Here is a 24,205-nt window from a genome sequence, read left to right on the forward strand (position 1 = left end):
CAAGGACAGCATTGCTTTAGACCAGGCGCCAAATGTGTGGTGGTCTTCTTTTTAAAAATTTGAAGTTTGGGGTTGTTGTTGTTTTAGCTTTTTCTAACTTTAATACTAAGCCGTCTTGTTTTTTCACTTTATTGAGTGGCTGGTTTGGTTTTCTGTTTTCTATTCCTGTACGCTGGCCTGTCATCTGATTTTTCTCTTCTGTTCTCTGTTTTAGAAAAGTGTTATAGCCACTTTATTAAACACACACACACACAACCCTGCCTCTAATATCTTGTGCCAGTAATCCGAGACCCCTGCTTGGCATGCTGTGCTTGTTATCCTTTCTCACAAACAGATAATGGGGAGTGAGGAAAGGAGAGGAAATAGGCAGATGTTGTTGTATTGCCAGAGGGGATGGATGGGTGACAGGCAGGGAGTCGTCTGAAGATGGCTTGTCAACATGCACTGTACAAAACCAACCATCTCCCCCAGCTAAAGAAGGGTGACATCGCTTGCAGAAACCTTTGGGGAGTTTATGCTGCTGGGTCTTTGACTGTTCCCAGTGTGGGAGCAGCGTGACTCTTGCATGGCCACCGTGGGAGGGATGCCCAGTGCACCTGGGCGATGCCATTTCCGCTTGCCTGTTTTCTTGTTCTCTTCCACAAATGGCTCGCCTGTCCAAAAATGACAAGTGAACCAGCAGGATGGGCTTCAGTATTGTCTGGTTGAGCATCCAGTGACGGCTGCTCTCAATGTCAGGGTCTGTGTCTGTAAAGTTTCTGTGGGTTTTTTTTTTTAATTTTTGGAACTTGCTGATACCTTTCCTCCCCCTCTTGCTTTGCAGAGTAAATCAACTCATGATGCCTCCAGCCTCTGTGAAAGTCTAAGGCGGTGAGTAAACCCAAAGAGATGTGTGCGTCTTCTGTGTGTGTGCGCAGGTTGGAAGGTGGTTGCCGGGCCTTTGGGCTGATGTGTTGAAGGGGAGCTAAATGTGTTGAAGGGGAGCATCTTCAAATACCTGAAGGGCTGTCACATGGAAGAGAGAGCAAGCTTGTTTTCTGCTGCTCCAGAGGGTAGGATCTGAGCCAATGGATCCAAAATGCAAGGGAGGAGAGTCTGACAAAACCTTAGGAGTGTGCTGGCTGTTTGTGGCCAGGAAGCCTGTGAAACCACAAGGCAGAAGCGTTTGTGTCCGTAAAGCTTTATTGGGCATTGAAAAATTCGGATGAGTGCAAATTTTGAAGGCTTGGCTCCTTTGATTCGCGCATATTCCTTTCAGAATGACAAAATGGGAAATGTTTGGCTTTAAAGGTATGCTGAATTGAGTTGCTCCTCTATCCATGTATTGGAAATGCAGCGGGTTTGAGTACGTGGACTTCAAGGCTCCCCTCAGTGACTCTTAAATTGGACAGAGCACTCCTAGGAGGAAGCAGCGAAAGGAGTCATAAAAGGAATCCGGCCATCCCAGTAGGAGCCTTTGCACAATCCTATTAAGTAGCTCTTACAGTTGCGATTAAATTTAATCGTATGAACACCAAGGGATTCATTTGACAGTCCTTTTAGTCTTTTTTAATCACTTTAGGTACATTATTAGGCAAACAGGCTTTTCAAGTGTATTAGTAGCTCAGCAGCCCCTCCATTTTTAATGCAGAAAATGCCACTTCAGAGGGAGCAGTTAGGCTCTAGAAGTGGAAGCGGGCATTTTTACTTTCCCCCAGCCTGCCACTTTCCTGCTCCAAATCCCCACCTCCAAGTCCACAATAGCTTTTCCCACTCTGGGGTTCCAAAACTGGGTGGGCCCTTTGCTTCCTTTTGCTGACCCCAGTCCCAAAATGTGGCTTTACCTGCATTGCTTAAATAATAGTTTCATTGCATATATTTGCATGCCGCAAACCATTGCATATTTGGGCATGTAACAAACCATTGCATATGTTTGCATGTAAAAAGCCGCTGGAAAAAAAATTGTCTGGTCTTACAGCACATAAGTGGGAGCATCACATGACCTGTAGCTGAGGGGAGATGTAGGCCCTTCACTGAAGCTAAGCTGATCTGGGACTAGTCCATTCCTGGATGGAAGGCCACCTGGGAATGCCAGTGTTTGCCAGCTTGAGCTCTCTCACAACACAGACAGGATGTGACTGTTGTAAAATAAATCGAGAGAGTCACAATTTAATTACAGGTTGTCACTCACTGCTAGAGGAAAATGCCATGTTCACTCTTTAATTTTGCAAGAACAGACTAGATCAGCAGAACTTAATACTTTGGCATTGTAGTGTGTTTAATAAGGGCCTGATCGGAACAGATCCATGTCCTAAAAAATTGCTTTGTATCTGAAGCAGCTATAAAGGAAAATTAAGCCTAAGACTTATCACCGCTTACAGCCGTGTGCCGTGGAGGAACAGGAGAATAAAACCCTGTTTAGGTAACTTGCAAGTCTTGGGTTGGCTGAGTTGATAAAACTGCCCAATTTTAAAATCCTACATCGAAACCAGGAATGAAGTCAGGCCCATACCATCCTCACGTATTTCTGTCTTTACAAATACATTGGTACCTAAGGTTACAGACGCTTCAGGTTACAGACTCCGCTAACCCAGAAATAGTACCTCAGGTTAAGAACTTTGCTTCAGGATGAGAACAGAAATTGCGGTGTGGCGGCAGCGGGAGGCCCCATTAGCTAAAGTGGTACCTCAGGTTAAGAACAGTTTCAGGTTAAGAACGGACCTCCAGAAAAAATTAAGTTCTTAACCCGAGATACCACTGTAAGCAAATTGCCTAATGCAGCAGACTGCCATAGAAAACAACTGAACCGGTCTTCCCTCCCTTACTTCTGGCCCAGTTCGGCAGCCTGTTGGATTATGGCCACACATATTCCCGTTAGCGGTCCGAGCTAATACACATCCAACTGTCTCCCTTGCTCTGAAAGCTTGTGTGTGTCCTTTCTTCCACGCTAACAACTTGTCTTTGTTCCCTTCCGCACAGCTGACGTCCCGGATGATGAAGGAAAGCTTTTGTGAGCTCCGGCAGCCGCCGAACCCCAAAACGAGCACCTGCAGGAGACGCCCTCCCCCCTCCGATCCACCCTTCCCGGAACATGGAGCCGCGGGAAATTCATCCCAGGGAACCAATTACGCAGCGACATGGTGTTACTTCAGCCAGAGGAGAGGGGGAGTCCGTCGGAGCACATCTCAACAGACGTGGAGTCCTGTGCTTTTGCGGTCTTGCGTAAAGAAGAGCTCCCGTCTTCCCTGCTCCAGAGGGAAGGGACCTTCCTGGCTGGCATCTTTCCCAAAAAGAAGTCACTTGAAGGACCGGTGTACAGCTTTGCTTTCGGCTCCATGAAGATGCTCCCTTGGGTCAACGGCGAAGACTCCCTGCCCCATTGAACACACTGCTGCTCTTGCCATCCATCTCTTGTCTGCATCCAGAGGCGTCATCCTAGTTGGAGAAGCAGAGCTTCGGCTTTGGGTTGTGAAAGCCAAGATCCGTTTTGTATTATTGAATCATGGCATAGGACACTTTCTGCAGGAGGTCAAAAAGATTGGGCCGGATGGGCACATTCACATACATACATATATATATTTAATTTAAAGGTGTTCTTTGCACTAGCAGGAAGCTGCTGGAGCTACCTCAAGGCCACTGCAGGGTTTGGTCTTGGCCTGGAATTTGGTGTTTTAACTTTCTACTGGGGAATCCAAGCGTAATTTCAAGCCTTTTGAGGGGTGGGGAGAAGCAACAGAGAAAGAGGTGGCGTGGGCAGCTTTAGCCGAGAACGTTACCTACCTACTGATGGTCCTCCGGGTCAGAAATGAAGCTGCCCAGAGTGTCCGTTTCTTTAAATGCAAGTGAATGTGAGATAGTTGCTGCTTTGGGGTCAAGGTTAGGTTGGAGAAGAACCGCTGTTTCCTGCTGGAGTCAAATGCTATGGGAGTAGGTTGATGTTGGGGAACACTTTGAGTAGGGCAGGCTGCGGTGGAGCCACAGTGATCCCACCCAGATCCCGAAATCTCCAGTCTCTGCTGTTCCAAGAAATTTGTGTGTTCAGAAAGAACATGATTGGCTCCCAGTAGCGCCTGTCAACTCACTCAGAAAAGCAGAAAGAACGTAATTTCTGCTGTGTTGGGTTTAACATCAGCCATCTCTTGTCAGTGAACATGCACATATAGTCAGGAATATTGCCTCCCACCTCTAGCAAGGGCCAGGAGGGTAGTGACTCCTGTGGGGGTTCTAGGCTCTGCTGAAAGGTTGTAGCACCTTGGAAGACGAAAGGCCTGCCAAGTAAAGGGACCCCTGACCATTAGGTCCAGTCGTGGACGACTCTGGGGTTGCGGCACTCATCTCGCTTTATGGGCCGAGGGAGCTGGCGTTTGTCCGCAGACAGCTTCCGGGTCATGTGGCCAGCATGACTAAACTGCTTCTGGCAAACCAGAGCAGTGCACGGAAATGCCGTTTACCTTCCCGCTGGAGTGGTACCTATTTATCTACTTGCACTTCGTGCTTTCGAACTGCTAGGTGGGCAGGAGCTGGGATCGAGCAACGGGAGCTCACCCCATCACGGGGATTCGAACCGCCGACCTTCTGATTGGCAAGCTCTAGGCTCTGTGGTTTAACCCACAGCGCCACCCACGTCCCTAAGTTGCATGGTACACGGTGCCAATTCTCCACGACAGATCCCTGATAGAAGTGTCAGTCCCTTCACCTTCCTGTTGTTGGTGCTACAAGCTTTCTGCAGCCGAGTGGGGTGGTGGAGACAAGCAAGCTAACTCCACACACACATAGACACCGCAAGTCAGGTGTGTTGGAGGGCAAACTTCTGAAGAAGGGAGCCTCTTCTGTGCATGAACCCCCGAGGATGAGGACTCCAGGGGGCTCAACAGGAATAGCGGCAGGGGGTGGGTTTGTGTAGGACATTTGTTCCCCCTTCACCTGTTTACTTGACTCGGATGTAGAAAGCCTGGAGCGGGCTACAGGCACATAGGAAGCTACTCTCCAGAAGAGGCCTAAAAAATACAAAGCGAAGAGACAGTGGAGCTAAGTTTACTGTTTATTATACGCACCCACTTTTGCATTGGAAAGCTATGAGCCAACTCTGGGATTAGGCTGAATTTATTTGCCAGAGAGAATGGTGCAGTGGCAGGGAGAGCATAGCTGTCAGGGCCTGGAGGGGAAGATATCACCATGGTCTGAATTTCAGCCGCAGAAGAACATTAAGAAAAAGGTGCGCTCTCAGAGCATAAATCAGGTCGAAGCATCATCACGCAAGATGGGAAAGTAATCTTGACCTCCACCCTCATCAACTCCCCGCATCTCCTCAAATGTTCCACCTTTCACCCTGCCTCTCACTGCCAGGCTTTTGTCATTTGCTCCGTCCTTTCCCCCCGTCTTTCTTTCCTTGTAAAGAGACACTTAGAAACAATCGCTTTGGCAAATGGTGAAAGGGATGGAAATGTGACGTACGTTTTCTTGTTATACAAGGCAGGACTCGAACCAGTTTTCTGATTTTCTTTCAGAAGCAAAACAAAAACAAATAAGACGAAAAATGGCTATTTTATATTTTAAAGAGCAATGAAGTTGATTATGGATCTCAGAGTATAAGAAGAAGAATTAAATATAAATATATGCATTATGTAAATTAAGAAATAAAGCTATTTAAACACTTCGTGCCAGCTTTCATCTCTCGCTCGGCTGCCTGTCGGGAGACGCGGGTTCCAGGTGAGACAGCAGCTTTGAAAGAAACCGCGGGTGTTTCTCCTCCAACAGCGCTTACAGCCATGCCTGTGCAGAGATCTGAAGAGATTTGCTGCAAACAAGTAGGGCCGGCCCATGCAGGAGGCAAAGCAAGGCAACTGCCTCAGGCGGAGGGATTCACAGGGGCAGCAGATCCGGCCTCTAAGGAACGTGTCTCCTGCTGCTGCCGCGATGGCAGCAACGCCTGTGGTGTGCTCCTTGGAAGCTGGGTCTGCTTCTTCCTTGGCAGCACCCCCCATGCCACCTCTATAGCAGTGTCTTGGCAAATAGGAGGCACTGCTAGTCTTTCACCACCAGGAAGGAAATGGGGGGGGGCTGCTGTCCAGGTTCTCCTGGGCTCTGCTGGTGCGATTCAGGGTGGGCCCCTTACTCCTACTGCAATGGCCCTTAATTCTCAGTAATGATGGCACCGGGCAACCCTCCCGGGGCAGAGCGTTCTATAAGTGGGGAGCCACCACAGAAAAGGCCAGTTCTCATGTTGCCACCATCCGGACCCCTCGTGGAGGCGGCACATGGATAAGTCCTCAGATGATGACCGCAGGGTCCGAGATAGTAATAATAATAAATTTTTATTTATACCCCGCCCTTCCCGGTTCAGAAAACCGGGCTCAGGGCGGCTAACAACAAATTTAAAACACTTAATTGACGCAACAAAAAAGAGCATAAAATACAGTATAAAACGTGAATAACAATAAATTCAGAATTCAAAAATCAATTTAGGGGGAAATCAATAGAGAGAGGGGGGGTGTTGATGTGATCCTGTACAACTCTTGTTGAGATTTGTGTTGCCATAGCTGGGCTCGGATCATCGGTCTCTAGACTGCTTAGCGTTGTCACCCTGACTGTTTTTGTCAGCTACAGAAAGATTAGCCTTAGGGCTAAATGACTTGTTACAGTGTGGATGGTTCTGCTTGCGTTCAGGCAGATTCAAGTAGAAGCCGCCTGCAAACGGGGGAAGCCAGTGGCTGACTGGGGTGTGGGGGTGGGTGTACATGTGTGTTTATCAGCGCAAAGATGTTAGGAGGGTGAACCTTGCATGCACACTCCTCCCCCCCAATTCAAGCAATGCATCTTCAGACAAATGCACATGTGCCCAGGCATGGCAGAATTCCCCGAAGCTTCCAGGCATCCTCTCAAATCAATTCGGCTGCCTGACACACAGTCTCTGCAGGAACAACCCCCATACCGACTGCCAGTTGCGAGAGGCTGCGACCACCCCCCTTCCATTTGCAGAACCAATTTGCAGAATTTATAACAAGGCACAGCTCAGAGGCGAGCTTCGGGGGAGGGGGTGAGCCAGGTCACATCCGAGGGCTTTTAATGGGGGCATAGCCTTTTAATAATGCGCTTAGGCTGGCTTTTGACATCTCTCGTGAACGACAGGGAATGCCCACTGCAGGAACCTTGACAGCGGTTTCCACACCCAACCACCCACCCCATCTCAGAAATGGTGCTGAACAGGACTGCGAAGAGAGCAAATGAAAAAGGCATTCTGTGGTGCATTTCCCCTCACATAACCAACGCATTCCTCTACGGGCGATCTGTTGAGGACCACATAGCATCATAAGAGCTGGAAGGGACCCTGCGGGTCATCTAGTCCAACCCCCTGGCATACAGGAATATGTTTGCCCAATGGGGGGTTCGAACCCACAACCCTGAGTTTAAGAGGCTCGTGCTCTACTGACTGAGCTGTGTGTTGGATTACCTGAAGTACATTGCTGGCAAAGCATCGATCTCCCTCAAAAGGCCCAGGTCAGTTCCCCTTCAACCTTAGGATACATTTTGTTACCACCCCAACTCCTGACCTGCCTGGCAGCAACTGGAAGCATGGTAGAGGCATTTCGCCTTGCTGGACAGCAAAGCCCAGGCCTGCAGCATCTCCAATAACCTCCTCTGCCTCTGGCCAGATACGCGCCATTCATTTGAAGCACAGCGAAATCACTTTGGACTGCCATGGATTTCTCCAAAGAATTCTGGAAGCCGCATGTTGTTAAGGGTGCTGCAATTTCCCGAGCCGTTTATGAACCTGTTCATCCCTCTTTACAGGGAATGCCTGGGATTGTAGCTGTGTGAGGGGAATGGACAGTGCTGTTTCGATTAAAGAAGTAAGCAAGGCGCCGCTCCTCATGGAGGGCAGCGCCATGGGTGCCAGCACAAAATGGCTGCCGCGGGCAGTTGTCATAATCTCGTTGCTGAGCAACAAGGTGCAAACCAGCCACCAGAAGCGTCTCTGAGGTGGACTTCGGTCAGCATCCGAAGTCAGGTCCAGTCCTAGGGTCGGGCAAACAGCAATCCATAGCTCAGGCAGTCCAGGAATCCAATGATCATGGGGTCAGGGGTCAAGACGAGCAAGAAGCCAGGAACTGCAAATGTCGTTTCCAGCGTTTGATGGCTGCTGGAAGCTCGGCTTAAGGCGGCTGAAGCCAGCTGCTTCTTACAGCACCTTCTATTGAGTCCTTGAAGGCTGATCAGCTGCAGGTGGAGTCACTCCATCTTCTCCCCCCTCCAGGCTGCTGTTCAACAGGTAAAGCCGACTCCTGGCCCATTACAGCAGCAGAAATAAAACAAGGTGCCAGTACTCCGTACCAGGGAGAATTCAAAAATAAAAATAAAAATCTAGGAATCAGGACGCCTAAAATCAATCAGCACCTTTAACATAGTCCCCAGGGGTGTTTGCGGAAGGCCTCAACAAAGCGGTGTCACTTTAATTTTAATAAGTATTAAATTTGTATTACTTTGGCAACAATTGGTTAAAGATCATGGAAAACCAATAAAAAATATCGGCAAAAAAAAAGTGGCATCATAGTGCTTTATGTGTGTGGTACGGATGTAGCCACAGGATGCTGGCTGGCAGCTGAAGGAGCAGCGAACAGAAACTGTATGGGGGAGCGTGCAATGGAGTATCCTGAAAAGGAGCGTGGCTGGCTGCCGCAACCCTGGATGAGAGCTCCTCACCGCAACATTGTGGGGCACAGAATATGACAGAATCTCTCACACCCATCTGTTAGTACTGCTTCTCTTCAGACAGCAAAAAGCAGGTGGTTTAAGTCCCCATTTTCAAAGTACCCAGAACTCCATAGGATGGAAATCTCCCTGGGGGAACTAGTGAAGGAGGCTGTTGCCCGTGGCGCCAGCCATTTTTACCCACCCATTTCCCCTCAGATGCCTAATCCTCTTCATATGTCAAAAGGCCTCTTTCCAGGCCACGAGGGAGATGCAGATGGGAGCGTTGCCATGGTACCCTTGTCCTCAAGGGGTCTGGAACCTCGAATCGCCCGGCTGCTTGGTCCTTTTCACACCACGCAGATCCGCTTCTCCTCAGCGGAAAACTTTTTAGCGGCTCTTATGAATGTTCTCCAACGGGACGTGCCGCCTCTTCTCCTCAGGCACAAAAGATGAGCAGCTGTTTCCTTCAAGACATACGCAGAGGGTGGGCTGCTGTAGCTGCATCGTTAAAGAATAATTAAAACAGCGAGACTGAATGGAGGGACGTGGGGAACGCACATGCCCTGATGTCTTCCTACGCTCCTCTCCACATCCAATCCTATTCTACAGCACACGCAGAGAAGCAAGATGTGACAGGCCTAAAGACGAGCAGATCCGAGGAGGAATATCAAGCTTTATGCATTATAAAAACGCTGGGGAGTTGTGCTCATGTCTTCTGCCTGCTCTGTTTCTACGCAGATTACAAACACGCGCACTGCAGATAGAAATCTAGCATATAAGTGAGGCGTGTCCCTAGGGACCCTCTTTCCTACTAGTTTTCTACATGCAGGGATTTGAGTTTTCATACAGAGAAGTCCATCACTGAGCTGCCTTAACGTGGTGTGGCCCAGGCACTGGTTTGCCTCACCATCTGCTCTTTTAAGAAAACCAGACCAATATATTGACCCAACCAAAATTAGACTTTAAAGGTAAAGTGACCCCTGACCATTAGGTCCAGTCGTGACTGACTCTGGTGTAGCGGCACTCATCTCGCTTTGTTGGCCGAGGGAGCCGGCGTACAGCTTCCGGGTCATGTGGCCAGCATGGTGAATCAGAGCAGTGCACGGAAACGCCATTTACCTTCCCACTGGAGCGGTACCTATTTATCTACTTGCACTTTGACGTCCTTTCGAACTGCTAGGTTTAGTAGCCCCCAAATTGTATTGACGGACCCCATTCAAGATTACGATTTAGGTCCAATGAAGATGTATGATTTAGGCTGCAAACCAAGAGTAAGTCAGCAAGCCCTGCCAAACTCTTGAGCAGAGATCTCTAGTGCTACAGGTTGGCATGTGTCAATATACTTGGCATCCCGTTGAGACAGAAATTCACCAGCAGGACACAACACAAGAAGCAGATTTGGCATCTGGCTGGCTAACAGCCTCGCGTATTTAAGAATTCATGAACTGTGGAAATATAAACAGGGGAGACAGTGGATCATTTGCAGGCTGGTACAGACTTGTGAGGATTAACAAACGGTGCTGTGGTACAGCTTAGAAAATTGTCCTTGGACGCTGTGCTTGACGAATGCTGCTTTTTGTATAATTACATTTTTTGAAGGGCTTTTTTGGTTTAGTGCAAGAGGAAGTGCAAAGATGATGGAAGTCATCGAATCACAGAATCGTGGAGTTGGAAGGGAGCCTTGGGGTCATCTAGTCCAACCCCCTGCAATGCAGGAATTCTCAGCTCCTGCTTTGCCCCCGTCTTCTCCAAAACAAGGGAAACTGTGCTCAACCTGGCAAAAACAGATCAAGTGTTATCACTTGAACTAGCAGCTCTAGAGTATAAAGTTATAAAGTATAAGCATACTTCCAGCATTTGTAGAACATGAGATATGAAACAGAAAATACAGGCACTATTTTTCTCAATTTTTTTCTATGAGAAACTATTCCTTTCATTGTTTTATTCTCCCCCACCGAATAAACTTCAGCAACATCATTTTCTGTTGTCCCAGAAGGCATAAGCCACACCAGAGGGTTCAAATTACGAGAGGAAGGACTTCTGATTGTCCAGAAGTCCAAAGGAGCATCTCAGAAGGTGTTGAAGAAGAGGTTGGATCTCTGAAACAGATTTCCTGCACTGACTGGTAGAGGGCTGGACTGGAAGACGCTGGACCTCCCTTCCAGCTCTAGGACAATCCTTTAGTATATTGACTGTTAATCTTTTGCAAAGGGGGGGCATCAATTCCCCCCACCCGTCTCTATCAAATAAAGACATGCAGAGAAAAACCTGTTCCAGCTCTAACAGAGACTTCACCACTACTAACTCTTTTAAAACATGTAATTTTTATGAAGGATTACACATCCAACAGCAGAGTAACTTGCAGCCTTCTGTTATTAAAAAGGTCAGGACAGCGGACTGGAGAGGATCATAAATCTGAATGTTCCAAGGAGTTCAGACAGCGACATCTAAAAGAGGCTGCTTCCGTTTAAACCCAAAATGTGTTATATTATCTGTGATCTGGCTTTCTTTGGGCTTTCTGAGCACGCTAACCAAGGGACCCAAAACCTTTTATTTATTTGTTTCAAGGCTAGTAACTCTGGAGCAGAGTACTGAACTTCCAATCAGTAGTAATATACTACCAGTAACAGTCTACTATAATAACATTATAGTAGTATAGTTAAAACTCTGCAAGCTGATTTTTTTATATACATATAAGGGATGCTTATCACACATTTGCATTCAGTGGATTATTTAACCAGGGTTTCCCAAACTTGGGTCTCTGGCTGTTTTTTGGGACTACAATTCCCATTATCCCTGACCACTGGTCCTGCTACCTAGGGATGATGGGAGTTGTAGTCCAACCACAGCAGAGGACCCAAGTCTGGGAAACCCTGGTTTAAACCAAACAAAAGGTGCAAAAGGTTTTTTCCCCAGCCTTGGCCAATGTGGTGCCCTCCAGGCATTTTGGACTACAACATGCTGGCTGGGGCTGATGGGAGTTGTAGTCCAAAATATCTGGAAGACACCAGCTTGGCGAAGACTCCTCCGAGCATTTATAAAACCAGCACTCTCCCCCTTCCAGTTCCCTTCCCAAATCAGTCCTCTGCTATCTTCCCTTTCTTTCCCTTCTTCTTCTTCTTCTTCATTGAAGTGCCCTGCTGCGCATCAGCCTTTTTGCCACGCCCTTGCAGCTGTGCCGGCTTTTTGGCTGGAGGACCCTCCAGGGACACTTGGCTCTGGCCGCCGCCTCCCCCTCGGTTCTTCCTCTTCCTTTTCCTCTTCTTCCCCGCAGGGGCGGCGTTGTCTGCAACAGTCGTGGCGGACTCTTTGACGCCGTTCTCGGCACCGTTCTCCTGGGACTGGCTTGGCGGCACCTTCTTGCGGTTCTTGCGTATCTTAGTGGCAGGGAGGAAGCCCTTTTTCTTCCGCTTCGGCGCCTCGGCTGCGGCTGGGTTCTTCGGCTGGGCCGGGGCTTTCTCCTTGACCGGTCGCCTGGAAATCAAGAGAAGATGGTCCAAGTTGCTTTGAAAATACACCGGACAGAGAAACGGGCGGGCTGGATAAATCGCAAGACAGCAAAAGGGGTGGTGTGTATATCTATGATGTGGCTTTATGGCGGGTGAAGAGCAGTGGCTCCCTCCAGCCCTGTTATTATGATATTTATACAGGGTGAGTCCTTTAAAAGAGGCCCCGTGGATACAGAGTACACATGTTCCACAGGGCCTCTTTTAAAAGAATCACCCTGTATAAATAAGAAAAGCTCATCTATTCCAGTCTTCCCAAAACTGGGTCCCCGCTGGATGTTTCATTTATTTATTTATACACTGCTTGATTGTAAAATATAATAATAATAATAATAATAATAATAATAATAATAATAATAATAATAATATAAAATTATCACTAAGAAAAACCAGCAACAATACAGTAATATGTGGCATTTCAAAACATTAAAATAACAATAGACTAAAAGCAAATTAAAACTTGCATCAACTTTCTAAACACCTGGATAGGGCCAGGAGGGTGGCATGGAGCTTGGGCACATTTTGGGGGGGGGGGCAGGCTAACAGGGTGCATGACTGCCCTGCTGCATACTACTCATGTTGCCCTCTGTGCTGCCCAAGTGCACCGGGCATCATATTTAACAGTCCAAAGATTATGAAGCCGTCTTAATGCAGAGAGCTGAACAAAACCTGAGCGACCCTCAGATGCATCTTCTTCATTTGTGGAACTGCAACTGCAGGCGAGTAGGGGGGAAAGTTGGGAATACGGCAAGGGGAAAGGAGTTGAAGACATCCCTGTGCTGTTCCAATCCAGGTTGCTGTTGTTAGGAGCCTAGGCAGCTGCCTCAGACAGAATCAGACCACTGGTCCATCTAGCTTAGTGCTGTCTACACAGACTGGCAGCAGCTCTCCAGGGAATCAGGGAGGGGTCCTTCCCAGCCCCACCTAGAGAGGCCAAGGATGGAACCTGGGACCTTCTGCATGCAGAACAATGTTCTACCAGCAGGCCACATTTCAGTGGCATTATATTTACATCCCACCTTTCCTCTGAGGACCTCAAGCAGGCAGACATGGTCTTCCCTCTACTCATTTCATCCTTCCAACCACCCTGCGAGAGAAGTTGTTCCTGGCCGAGTGAGGATTTGAACCCGGGCCTCCCATGCCCGTAGTCTGTCCACTACACCACAGAGGCTCTCCTGCTGGGGACCTCTCATGAGCTTTTATTTTAATGAAAGTAATGAATAAACGCAAGGGCCAACAATGCGATTCACATCCGGCCAGGTTTCGCCCCAAAACAAAGCACCTACGTGACGCCCAGGAGCTTCATGACGTTCCAGTAGATATTGTCGAGTCGTGTGGACCTCCCGAAGCCCTCGTGCTGACTCAGCGCCTGCAGCACATGGCGCAGCCCTGCCAGATCCACATTCAGCTTCTGAAGGGGAGAGAACACAAAGCCAGATTGGTTGGCGTCTGCCAAACACTGCACCTCAAATAAGTCACGCAAACTGCAAATCGGTATCTTTACACGCTCACAAATTGGCAAGATGCGGTCCCGACCCCGCAATGGAGCTCTTGGGTCTCCCGAAATGAAGGAGCAGTCATATGTCGCCATGTTAATTAATTTCAATTTCAGATACGTATCTCAGAGCAAACATATAAAAACAGTTTCATATACGTACAGTGGAACCTCTACTTATGGATGGAATCAGTTCCAGAGGTCCGTCCGTAAGTTGATCCGAGTCGCTGGCACATTCGGCAGCAGCGCACTTCTGTGCATGTGCAGACGGCGGCGGCCACTTCTGCGCGTGCGCGAATCACGGCAAACCCGGTATTTACTTCCGGGTTTGCTGCGGTCGCAACTTGGATCGAGCCCAAGAGGTTCTACTGTATTTGCTTTTTTTGGTGCTTTTTTATTTTATTTTATTTTATTATTTGCTTTTATTCAAAGCAGACAAACCAGGATGGAAACCTCCACTTAAATGTTTCCACTTAAGAGAAAAAAGAATTTTAATGGATGTGCAAAAGACAACAGAGGCAGCGGCTGTTATGGAATGAGAGACAGGAGTTCCATTCCAACAAAAGAAGAATGGCAGACAAAATTAATGGACTACGCAGAATTAGATAAAATGACAGGAAGGATTCGAAACCTGTGGGACCAGAGATTCACAGAAGATTTGAAGAAATATACGACTTATTTGAAGAGCAACTGTAATCAACAAATTACGCTAGTAGGATTACAAGAAGTTTTGTAAGGAAAATATATGAAACATTGCAAAGTATAGAAAGAATAGAGATATTAGTTATGAGATTTAAATGTAATAATGGAAGTAAGAAATGTATATTAAGTGAACAGATTGGAAAATTTTCAGATGTGATTGATGGAAGTAAAAAAAAAGGTATAAGATGTGAAAGTATGTTTGTTGAAAATGATATGTTGAAAATTAATTTTATTTTTTTTATATAATAATTTTTTTATTGCTTTTTTTCCAAGGTCGGAATACATCATCAGTAACACAACAAAAGCGGTTGAAAATTAATTTTAAAAAATTATATTAAAAGAAAAAGAGAGAGAGAGAGAGAGGAGTTCCAGATAAAAGGTCTGTTGACAGAAGGCCGGCTGAAGCTCACTTTCTGACACCAGTCAACAGAAGCTGGCGGATATTTGTGGACTTGAAGCCAGGGCATGAATGGGAATGAATGGAGAGCAAATGATGAAGAAATGTCCCTGCTGGTGTTCCTTGTGGATGTTGGCTGCTGCATGTTTGTGTGTGTGAGAATAGGAGGCTTCAAATGCGGTCGAGGCAAGCGGTGCGCAACTCAATGTGTGAAAAAGGAAACTGGCAGGTATTTGTGAACAGGTGAAAGCTGTGGAAACTGGCAGGCTGAAGTTAGCGGATGAAGTTGCTGGGCAGATGCCAGTGGAGGTGCTCTAAGTGATGCTGCTAAATTCCAGCCATCCCACTCACTGCCCTTTCCCCCCCCCTCCTTCCAGGGATGTCTGAAGCCGGGCCAAGTTTTCTCAAGACCACCCACAAAAACAGCGAAAAGAACTGCAACGCTCAAGGCCGGCCAGCTTATACTGATAAATAAAATTCTTTCTAAACACATCTACCTGTAGAGTCTGGTCTTCTTCCAAAATAGATAAAATGGGATATCTTATACCTGAGTTTTATGGTGCCCTTCACCCCCCACCCACCTGCTTGGGATCATTACACACGAAGGCTGTGCTGAGAAATGGATAATATGTGAGCAAATCGCTGCTGAGGTGCCTCTGTCATTGTCAAGGCTGGGGAAGCTGTGCCAATGATTCCCTGCCTGCTGCCACTGGCTACAGATTGCCGGTGATTTCACAGAAAGACATGGTGTCTAAGTGGGGCGAGAAGGATGCTATCATTGGGAGGGAGGAGGGAAGAGACCCGGAGAAGGAAGCTCAGGGGAAGCTGGAGACCCAGAAGGGAAACCTGGGCTGGCTCCTTCCTGTCTGCTTGAGCTGTCAACCTCTCTCTCCCACAAGGGTCCTGTCCTTGTCTCACCCACACAGCTGTCGAAAAAGCCGCAAATGATTTTTTCCACTGACAATCTAGCTCCCTCCCAAAAAACAAACTTCTAAGGATCCCTAAGGTCTTACAAGCGCTTTTAGTTATGGTTCCTGCATTGCAGGAGGCTGGACTAGATGACCCTGGGGGCATAGCTGTCAACTTACAGATCTGAAAATAAGGGACCAGCAGCCTCGAAAATAAGGGACCAGCAGCCAAAATAAGGGATTTTATTTTTTTTTTTTATAAAGATTTTTTATTGCGTTTCTTTCCATAGATTAACAAGTTTGTTCACATGGCAACATACAAGAAACATTTTTTATATATATATATATAAAGAAAAGTAAAAAAGAAAAGAAAAAATATTATGAAACTTTCCTTAACATCTTTCAGCAATTCACTTTTGGACCTCCTCACATCCTCTCAGCATTGCATTCATTGTTCTAGCCAGTTCAGCAATTTGTTATCTTGTTTCCCATCTTGTTATATCTTTAAATGTATTATGTTACCAATTTCAAAAATTTGTAATTTAATTTTGACACTCTTAATAAACATAATAGTTTGTTTCAACTATTTCTCGTTTTTTCTCCATCAATGCATACTTTATCATTTGCTTAAAATAAATTGCGGAAACATAACATTTCTTAATCGTGCGCTATCTTAACATTCAAACAACTTATAATGTTTTTGCAAATAGTCCTTAAATTTTTTCCAGTCCTCCTCCATTGTTTCTTCGCTCAGATCTCGGATTCTGCCAGTCATTTCCGCCAACTCCATGTAGTCCATCAACTGCGTCTGCCAGTCCTCCAGTGTGGGTAGATCTGGTGTTTTCCAGAACTTAGCGATGAGAATCCTAGCTGCTGTGGTTGCATACATAAACAAGGTTCTGTCCTTCTTTGGCACCTTCCGGTCCACCATGCCCAGGAGAAAGGCCTCTGGTTTCTTAGAAAAGGTATATCTAAATACCTTTTTCAGCTCATTATGTATCATTTCCCAAAAGGCCTTTACTTTCGGGCAGGTCCACCAGAGGTGAAAGAATGTCCCTTCTGCCTCCTTACACTTCCAACACTTATTATCAGAAAGATGATATATTTTAGCCAACTTGACTGGGGTCATGTACCACCGGTATACCATTTTCATAATATTCTCTTTCAAGGCACTACATGCCGTGAATTTCATACCGGTGTTCCATAACCTTTCCCAGTCCTCAGACATAATGTTGTGTCCTACATCCTGTGCCCATTTTATCATAGCAGATTTAACTGTCTCATCCTGTGTGTTCCATTTAAGCAGCAAGTCATACATCCTCGAAAGTACCTTGGTCTTTGGTTCTAGTAACTCCGTCTCCAGTTTCGATTTCTCCAACTGGAAACCCACTTTTTTATCTATTTTGAATACCTCTTGAATTTGAGCATAATGCAACCAATCTCGCACCTTACCTTTTAGTTTGTCCTGGCTTTGGAGCTTCCAATTATCTCCAACTCTTTCTATCAATTCCCAATATTTTGGCCAGTAGGCCTCCATATTGGGCCTTTTTTTAGAAATCTTGGCTTCCACAGGTGATAACCACCTCGGGGTCTTACTTTCTAATAAGTCCTTGTATTTCATCCAGACGGCAAAGATTGATTTTCTGACAATATGGTTTTTAAACAATTTATGAATCTTCGCCTTGTCATACCACAAATATGCATGCCAACCATACACATTATCAAACCCTTCCAGATCTAGGACATCAGTGTTTTCCAACAGAAACCAATCCTTCAACCAGCAGAAGGCTGCAGCTTCATAATACAACCTTAAATCCGGCAGGGCAAACCCCCCTCTATCTTTTGAGTCAGTTAGTATTTTAAATTTTATTCGGGGCTTTTTGCCCTGCCAGACAAACTTAGAAATATCCTTCTGCCATTTTCCAAAACATTCCATTCTGTCCACGACCTGAAGGGTTTGAAATAAGAATAACATTTTTGGCAAAACACACATCTTTATAGCTGCGATTCGGCCTGACAAGGTAAGTTTCAATCTTGACCAAATATCCAAGTCTTTTTTAATTTCCAACCAACATTTTTCATAGTTATCTTTAAAAAGATTTAAATTTTTAGTGGACAAGGATACTCCCAGGTATTTCACTTTTTTAACCACACTTAACTCTGTCTCTTTCTGGTACCCCTCTATCTCTGTAGGTGTCAGATTTTTAACCAAAACCTTAGTTTTTTGTTTGTTTAACTTAAATCCCGCCACCCGACCAAACTCCAGGATAAGTTCCAAAACTCTTTTTGTGCTAGATTCTGGCTCCTGTAACGTCAAGACTAAGTCATCTGCGAAAGCTTTCAGTTTGTATTGTTTCGCTCCGACCACTATACCTTGCACCAACTGGTCCTCCCTAATCATATTCAGCAATACCTCCAGAACAGAAATGAATAGCAGAGGAGATAGAGGGCACCCCTGTCGTGTCCCTTTTTCAATTTGAAGTTCCTCCGATACCACATTGTTCACTATCAATTTAGCTTTTTGTTCTGAATAAATTGCTTCTAATCCATTTTCAAACTCCCGTCCCACTCCCATCCCTTTCAAGTTCTTCTTCATAAACATCCAAGAAATGTTGTCAAATGCTTTCTCCGCATCAATAAAAATTAGGGCAGCCCTTGTATTTCTAATTCGCAACAACTCCAATATATCAATAATGTTCCTGGTGTTGTCAGACATATGTCTACCAGGGAGAAAGCCTGCTTGGTCCTTGTGAATTACTTCATTTAGTACATTTTTAAGTCTATTTGCTAAAATGTCTGCAAATATTTTGTAATCCACATTCAGGAGTGAGATGGGACGGTAGTTCTTAAGCTGAGTCTTTTCCCTTTCTGACTTGGGAATCAATGTGATAAATGCTTCTTTCCACGTTTCCGGTGCCTTTCTCCCCTCCATGATCTGGTTGCAAACCTCCAACAACGGTTGTATCAAGAAATCCTTCAAAGTTTTATAATATTTGGAGGTAAGTCCGTCCGGGCCTGGAGATTTGCCCAGCTGCATGTTTTGGATGGCACCTTCAATTTCCTGTTGAGTTATTTTGCTGTTAAGAATTGATCTTTTATCTTGACTTATTTTAGGTAGTCCATTTGTTTCCAAAAATTGGTCCATTTCCGATTCTTTCTGAGGCCCCTGTGCGTAAAGCTCTTTGAAATATCTGTGGAAGCACTTTCTTATTTCTTCTGGTTTCTGAACTATTTTTCCTTGAATCTCCAAATTTGTAACCGTATTTAACTTTTGTCTTTTTTTCAACTGCCAAGCCAGCAACTTTCCACATTTATTTGCTGATTCAAACGATCTCTGCTTCATTTGTTTGATTTTCCATTCAATCTCTTGATTGATCAGTTTCGAATATTGTGCTTGATGAAATTTGATCTCTCTTAGCACCTCTTTAGACTTCGGTTTGATTCTCAGCTTTTTCTCTCCTTCACTTATTTTCTCTAAAATTTTTTCTTTTTTTCCATTCCAATATTTTCTTTTTATCGAATTCTGTTGAATCAGAAACCCTCTCATTACAGCTTTACTTGCATCCCAGATTGTTCTTTTCTCCACAGTAGTGTTCAAGTTTATTTCAAAGTAGTCCTTTAGTGTTTTTTGGGCCTTCTTCACAATCTCTTGATCTCTTAACAAGGTGTCATTCATTCTCCATCTGAAGGATCCAGTTGGGAAAAATCTCAGTTCCATTTTTATGGCATTATGGTCGGAGCAGGTTTTTGGGCAGATTTTAGTGCACCAGCTGAAATACGAAGTTAAAAGGGACCAGATAATTTTGGAGAGCAGCGCCGGTTTTTAGCCCTTTGTTTCCAGAGGTTGCTGCTCAAGACACCAGCTGATGAAACCACTTTTCACGCAAAATGAAGTCCAAGCTGCGAAGGTGCTGCTGCAGTTCTGTATCTTTTCTCTCGTGCTCCATCTGCAGCTCTCAGTTCCATCAGGGAGGAAGAGAGGGGGGGAAATAGCGGCCGAAGTAAAAACGCAGATCAGACCATCTATGCTAGTCTACCACAACAAACCTATTAGAGAAGCGCTTGCGGTCCTTCCTCCGCTTTCCCCCTCTATGGTTAGCCCTTGGAACACCTGCCCGCGCCTCCACCTCCTCCTCCTCCTCTCTCTGAACTGCTTTCTCTATGGTTGCCCTTGCTCTCCTCTCAAGGCTCCTCAGCAATTCATAGGCCATGTCAGGCTGCCCATCTCATCCGGGTCCTTCGGCGGCACAGCCGCAGTACGACCTAGCGGGAGCAGCAGCACCAGGCAGAGAAGCTCAGTTCGGCGGCCGCGAGGAGGAAGGGCCCGAGGCTCCCGCCAGTCCCAGCGGGGAGGGGCTCCCGGGGTCCGAGGCTGGTGAGAGGAGGCTGGAGGGGGGCAGGCCGTGCAGCCAAGCAACACAGTTGGAGCCTCCCTCCTCCCTGGCCGGCAGGGAGGGAGAGGAGCTGCGTCCTTTGAAACCCGGGGAATTTAAGGGACATCATTAATAAGGGACAGCAGTGGGACACGGCACTGGGATAAGGGAGTTTCCCACCAAATAAGGGACGGTTGACAGCTATGCCTTGGGGTCCCTTCTAGGCCTACAATTCTAAACAATCCACCAATAAATAAATATGCCGAAAAGAAGGCGAAGGATTGCCTTGCATAATAACAGTTAAAGAAGAAGGGGGAGGAATCAACATATGAACCGGGGCTGGCATGAAGTTGCTCTTGCTCTCCTGCAAGGCCAGAATAATGTTTCGCATATGCAGAATGCCTCATTGTTCTCCTTCATGCCACTGCTCCCTTCCCCATCATGTTCGCTGCAAGGGGGATAAAATACGAATGATTCATTCATTGCTTGATTTCATTCATTCACCCATCCGCTGAATCAGTCGCTCAGCAACAACTCATTCACTCTCTACTGGGGACCATCTGGGGACAGGCAGCTAAGCAGTCAAGATTTGCAGGGTCCAAAGGGGGGGTATGAGAGCCCGACACCAAGAATGAGGTACACATGTGGATGGGGACTGGGTTTCAGAAGCAGCCATCAGAGGGAACACAGACAGGTAAACATAGCCCCCAGCACAAGCCACAAGCAGTACGCAGGATGAGAGAAGGTAGCAAGATCTTCTCTGATGGGCTAAGATGCTCCTCAGGGAGGAGGAAGTTCGGAACCTGGGACAGGGTGGAATAGGGATTGGCCCTGGGATCTGCTGACTGAATCAGGAGGCAGCGCTGATGCCATTCCCAGGTGGAGGCCTTGAAGCTCAGACCTGAGTCCGCTTGGTTTGTGGTTGATACAAAGCGCTGGAGGTCCAGGAGATAAAGACACAGGACAAGGAACCAGGAGTCAAGGCTGGCAGAACATGGAGCAGCCGCCAGGACCATATACCACCAGTCCTAAAGGATCCATGTTGGCTCCCAGTACATTTCCGAGCACAAATAAAAGTGTTGATGCTGACCTTTAAAGCCCTAAACGGCTTCGGCCCAGTATACCTGAAGGAGTGTCGCCATCCCCATCATTCAGCCCAGACACTGAGGTTCTCCTCCGAAGGTCTTCTGCTGGTTCCCTCACTACGAGAAGTGAGGTTACAGGGAACCAGGGAGAGGGCCCTCTCAGTAGTGGCACCCGCCCTGTGGAACACCCTCCCATCAGATGTCAACAACTACACAAGATGAACAACTACACAACTTTCCAAAGACATCTGAAAGCAGCCCTGTATTGGAAAGTTTTTAATGTCAAGTGTTTTGCTGTGTTCTGTTATATTCTGGAAGCTACCCAGAGTGGCTAGGGAAACCCAGTCAGATGGGTGGTGTACAAAGAATAAAATTATTATTATTATTATTACCACCACCACCACCATCATCATCATCCCCAATGTACAGTAAGACTTAATTTCCATCCAGCCTTATCTCACACCAAGAAACACCTATTCTCAACTACAAAGACCTAGCGGAACAGCAATCTTAATCCAAAGCAGAAAGGTCCATATGATCAATTTATGTGAGCTAAGAGACTCCAGTGTCCCAGATAAAAGATAAAACCAGGCTGGAAGAGCAAAATCTACCTGCTGAGTCACAGTTTTTATGAGGTAGTTCAGTAGCTCCAGACATTTGATGATCTTCTCCTGGTCCACCTTGACCTTGATTTCACTCACTGTCTTTAAAGTCTGAGAAAAAAGGAAGGAAGAAAATGAAATCAGTTACCACGAAAATCATATCTATGAAGAGGGACCTCAAGACATTGACATTATTTATTGCAGTTTCCTCAGTATTGCTACAAAAAGAGAAAATAAGGCACAGGATCAGAAAACTATCACTCCAGAACATTAAAAATCTCTCGTTAGAATCATGGTGTAGTGTAAGAAAGTATGGAAAGTTACATGGGCAGAATAACTAGTGAACTTCGGGAACAAAAGCAACTGAAGGAAATGAATTATGTTTTGTGAAACTTGGTCTGCTGTTATTGGTTTTATTAATAGAATGAAAGGGAAATAAACCAGCCCCCCCCCCAACTATAACTCCCATTGTGCCTGACCACTAGTCACGCCTGTTAGGCCTGATGGGAGTTGCAGTTCAGCAACATCCGACAGGCCAAAGGTACCCCACTCTTGGCCTAGGGATTGTTTCCAGTGCTAGTCCTCCTCAGAGAAAACCCATTAGAAATAATGGGCCTGACCAGCTTGGGTCCCATTCATTTCAATGGGCCTATTCCTTAGGCGCCTCAGCTTCTCGTGAGAGTATCAACTCCGCAAAATCATCAGGGTCCCATAGGTCTCCACATACATTTAGGTTTTTGCTGTGAGAACTTGGGGTCAGGGACAGTGGTGCAGCCCCATAAATGTGGGAATCGGGGACTGGCAAGTGCTGAACTTTGCAGAGGTTCAACGTGACGCTTGGTCAGGCCCGGTATGTGACACACAACACAGAACTTTGAAGTTCCACAGCAGCGGGTCACGAGTTCTCTTCCTGGTCCCCTCCTCCCAGAATGCCTTGCTCTAAGGAAGGACCCCACTTCCCTTCCTCAGAATGAGACAGAGAGCAGGGAGAGGAGTAGAGCCATTAATCTGATTTTGAATTGATTTTAGAATGAATTGATTTTAGAATACTGTGTTACTTTTATTGTTGTTAGCCGCTCTGAGCCCAGCTTCGGCTGGGGAGGGTGGGATATAAATAAATTATTATTATTATTATTGGCTGCAGAGGCATTCATTACCTCTGCTGTGTTGTGGGTGGGCTGGTCTTGTATTGGCCTGATCTAGCCTAGTCCTGTCCACTCTGTCGGACAGTAAAGGGATCCCTGACCATTAGGTCCAGTCGTGACCGACTCTGGGGTTGCGGCGCTCATCTCGCTTTATTGGCCGTGGGAGCCGGCGTACAGCTTCCGGGTCATGTGGCCAGCATGACTAAGCCGCTTCTGGCGAACCAGAGCAGCGCACGGAAACGCCGGTTACCTTCCCGCCGGAGTGCTACCTATTTATCTACTTGCAGTTTGACGTGCTTTCGAACTGCTAGGTTGGCAGGAGCAGGGACCGAGCAACGAGAGCTCACCCCATCGCGGGGATTCGAACCGCTGACCTTCTGATCAGCAAGTCCTAGGCTCTGTGGTTTAACCCACAGAGCCACCCGTGTCCCTCTGCCGGACAGTGGCTCCCTGCAATCTTCCCCATCAACTGCTCCCCAATTCATTCGGCTAGAGATGTCTGTGCAACAGCAGGTGCTCCACCAACCGAATTAACGTCTGTTCCTTTCACAGGAGTTTTTAAGCAGAGGTTGGATGGCCACCTGTCAGGGACCCCTTAGCCGCGATTCTTGCCTCGCAGGGGTTTGACCCGTGGGGGTCCCCCTTCCAATGCTACCATTCTAGGAGTTGATGATTCCAGTAAAAAATGTTGCTATGTTTTGCCATTCTGGCGAGCAATGCAGATAAGCTGTTTCCCAGAGAAGGAGGGGAAAGAGCCAGAAACAAAGATGAGGATTATTGCTATTCTTTTATTTAAGAAAGCTATGCTGACGCAACTCCTGGGCTCCTCCCTGAGCCAAGGACCCAACCCGTATCATCTCCGGCTGGTCTGACACGCAGTTTAAATAGCAGGATTGTTCTCGAGTTCGGCAAGTGAGGCTCCCTTTGTCTCCAGGTCCTGCTGCCTACAGACAGAGCAGGCCTCAATATGCACAGCACTGATCTTCAGTCTGCTCCATGGGGAACCACCAGCAAATCAGGGCAAGATCTATGCCAGAATTTACTCTGGTGCAGAGATTCCATGGGGCCACAGCGTTTGGGGATTTCCCTGCCCAGCTATGCCTCTACCTAGTTATTTATTTTACTTATTTGTTGCATTTATATCCTGTCCTTTTCTCCAAGGAGCTCCAGGTGCTATATTATTATTATTATTATTATTATTATTATTATTATTATTATTATTATTATTATTATTATTATTTATACCCTGCCCTCCCCAGCCAAGGCCGGGCTCAGGGCGGCTAACAACCAATAATAAAAAGTAGTTGAATGAATACAACTTA

The 24,205-nt window shown here is 46.5% G+C and overlaps 2 protein-coding genes across 3 annotated transcripts in view; one reads left to right on the forward strand and one right to left on the reverse strand.

Annotated features, from left to right (window-relative positions):
• Nucleotides 1-5,635, forward strand: part of SPNS2 (SPNS lysolipid transporter 2, sphingosine-1-phosphate) — a gene marked incomplete at its 5' end in the record, with an annotated part of 98,018 nt that extends 92,383 nt beyond the window's left edge. For both annotated transcript variants that reach the window (XR_014002584.1, XM_081173041.1), the window contains 2 exons: nucleotides 824-870; nucleotides 2,959-5,635. Coding sequence is in view for 1 of the 2 variants with exons in the window: in XM_081173041.1 (XP_081029167.1) it covers nucleotides 824-866 (43 nt within the window). The remainder of the gene's footprint in view (nucleotides 1-823; nucleotides 871-2,958) is intronic.
• Nucleotides 5,636-10,975: 5,340 nt separating this feature from the next.
• Nucleotides 10,976-24,205, reverse strand: part of MYBBP1A (MYB binding protein 1a) — a 55,884-nt gene continuing 42,654 nt past the window's right edge. The window contains exons 25-27 of the mRNA XM_081172862.1: nucleotides 21,748-21,849; nucleotides 13,463-13,587; nucleotides 10,976-12,144 (exon numbers count right to left, since the gene is read on the reverse strand). Coding sequence (XP_081028988.1) covers nucleotides 11,748-12,144; nucleotides 13,463-13,587; nucleotides 21,748-21,849 — 624 coding nt within the window. The 3' untranslated portion in view covers nucleotides 10,976-11,747. The remainder of the gene's footprint in view (nucleotides 12,145-13,462; nucleotides 13,588-21,747; nucleotides 21,850-24,205) is intronic.

The sequence above is a fragment of the Podarcis bocagei genome (genome assembly GCF_964188305.1).
Source record: "Podarcis bocagei genome assembly, chromosome: 15".
Taxonomy (NCBI): Eukaryota; Metazoa; Chordata; class Lepidosauria; order Squamata; family Lacertidae; genus Podarcis; species Podarcis bocagei.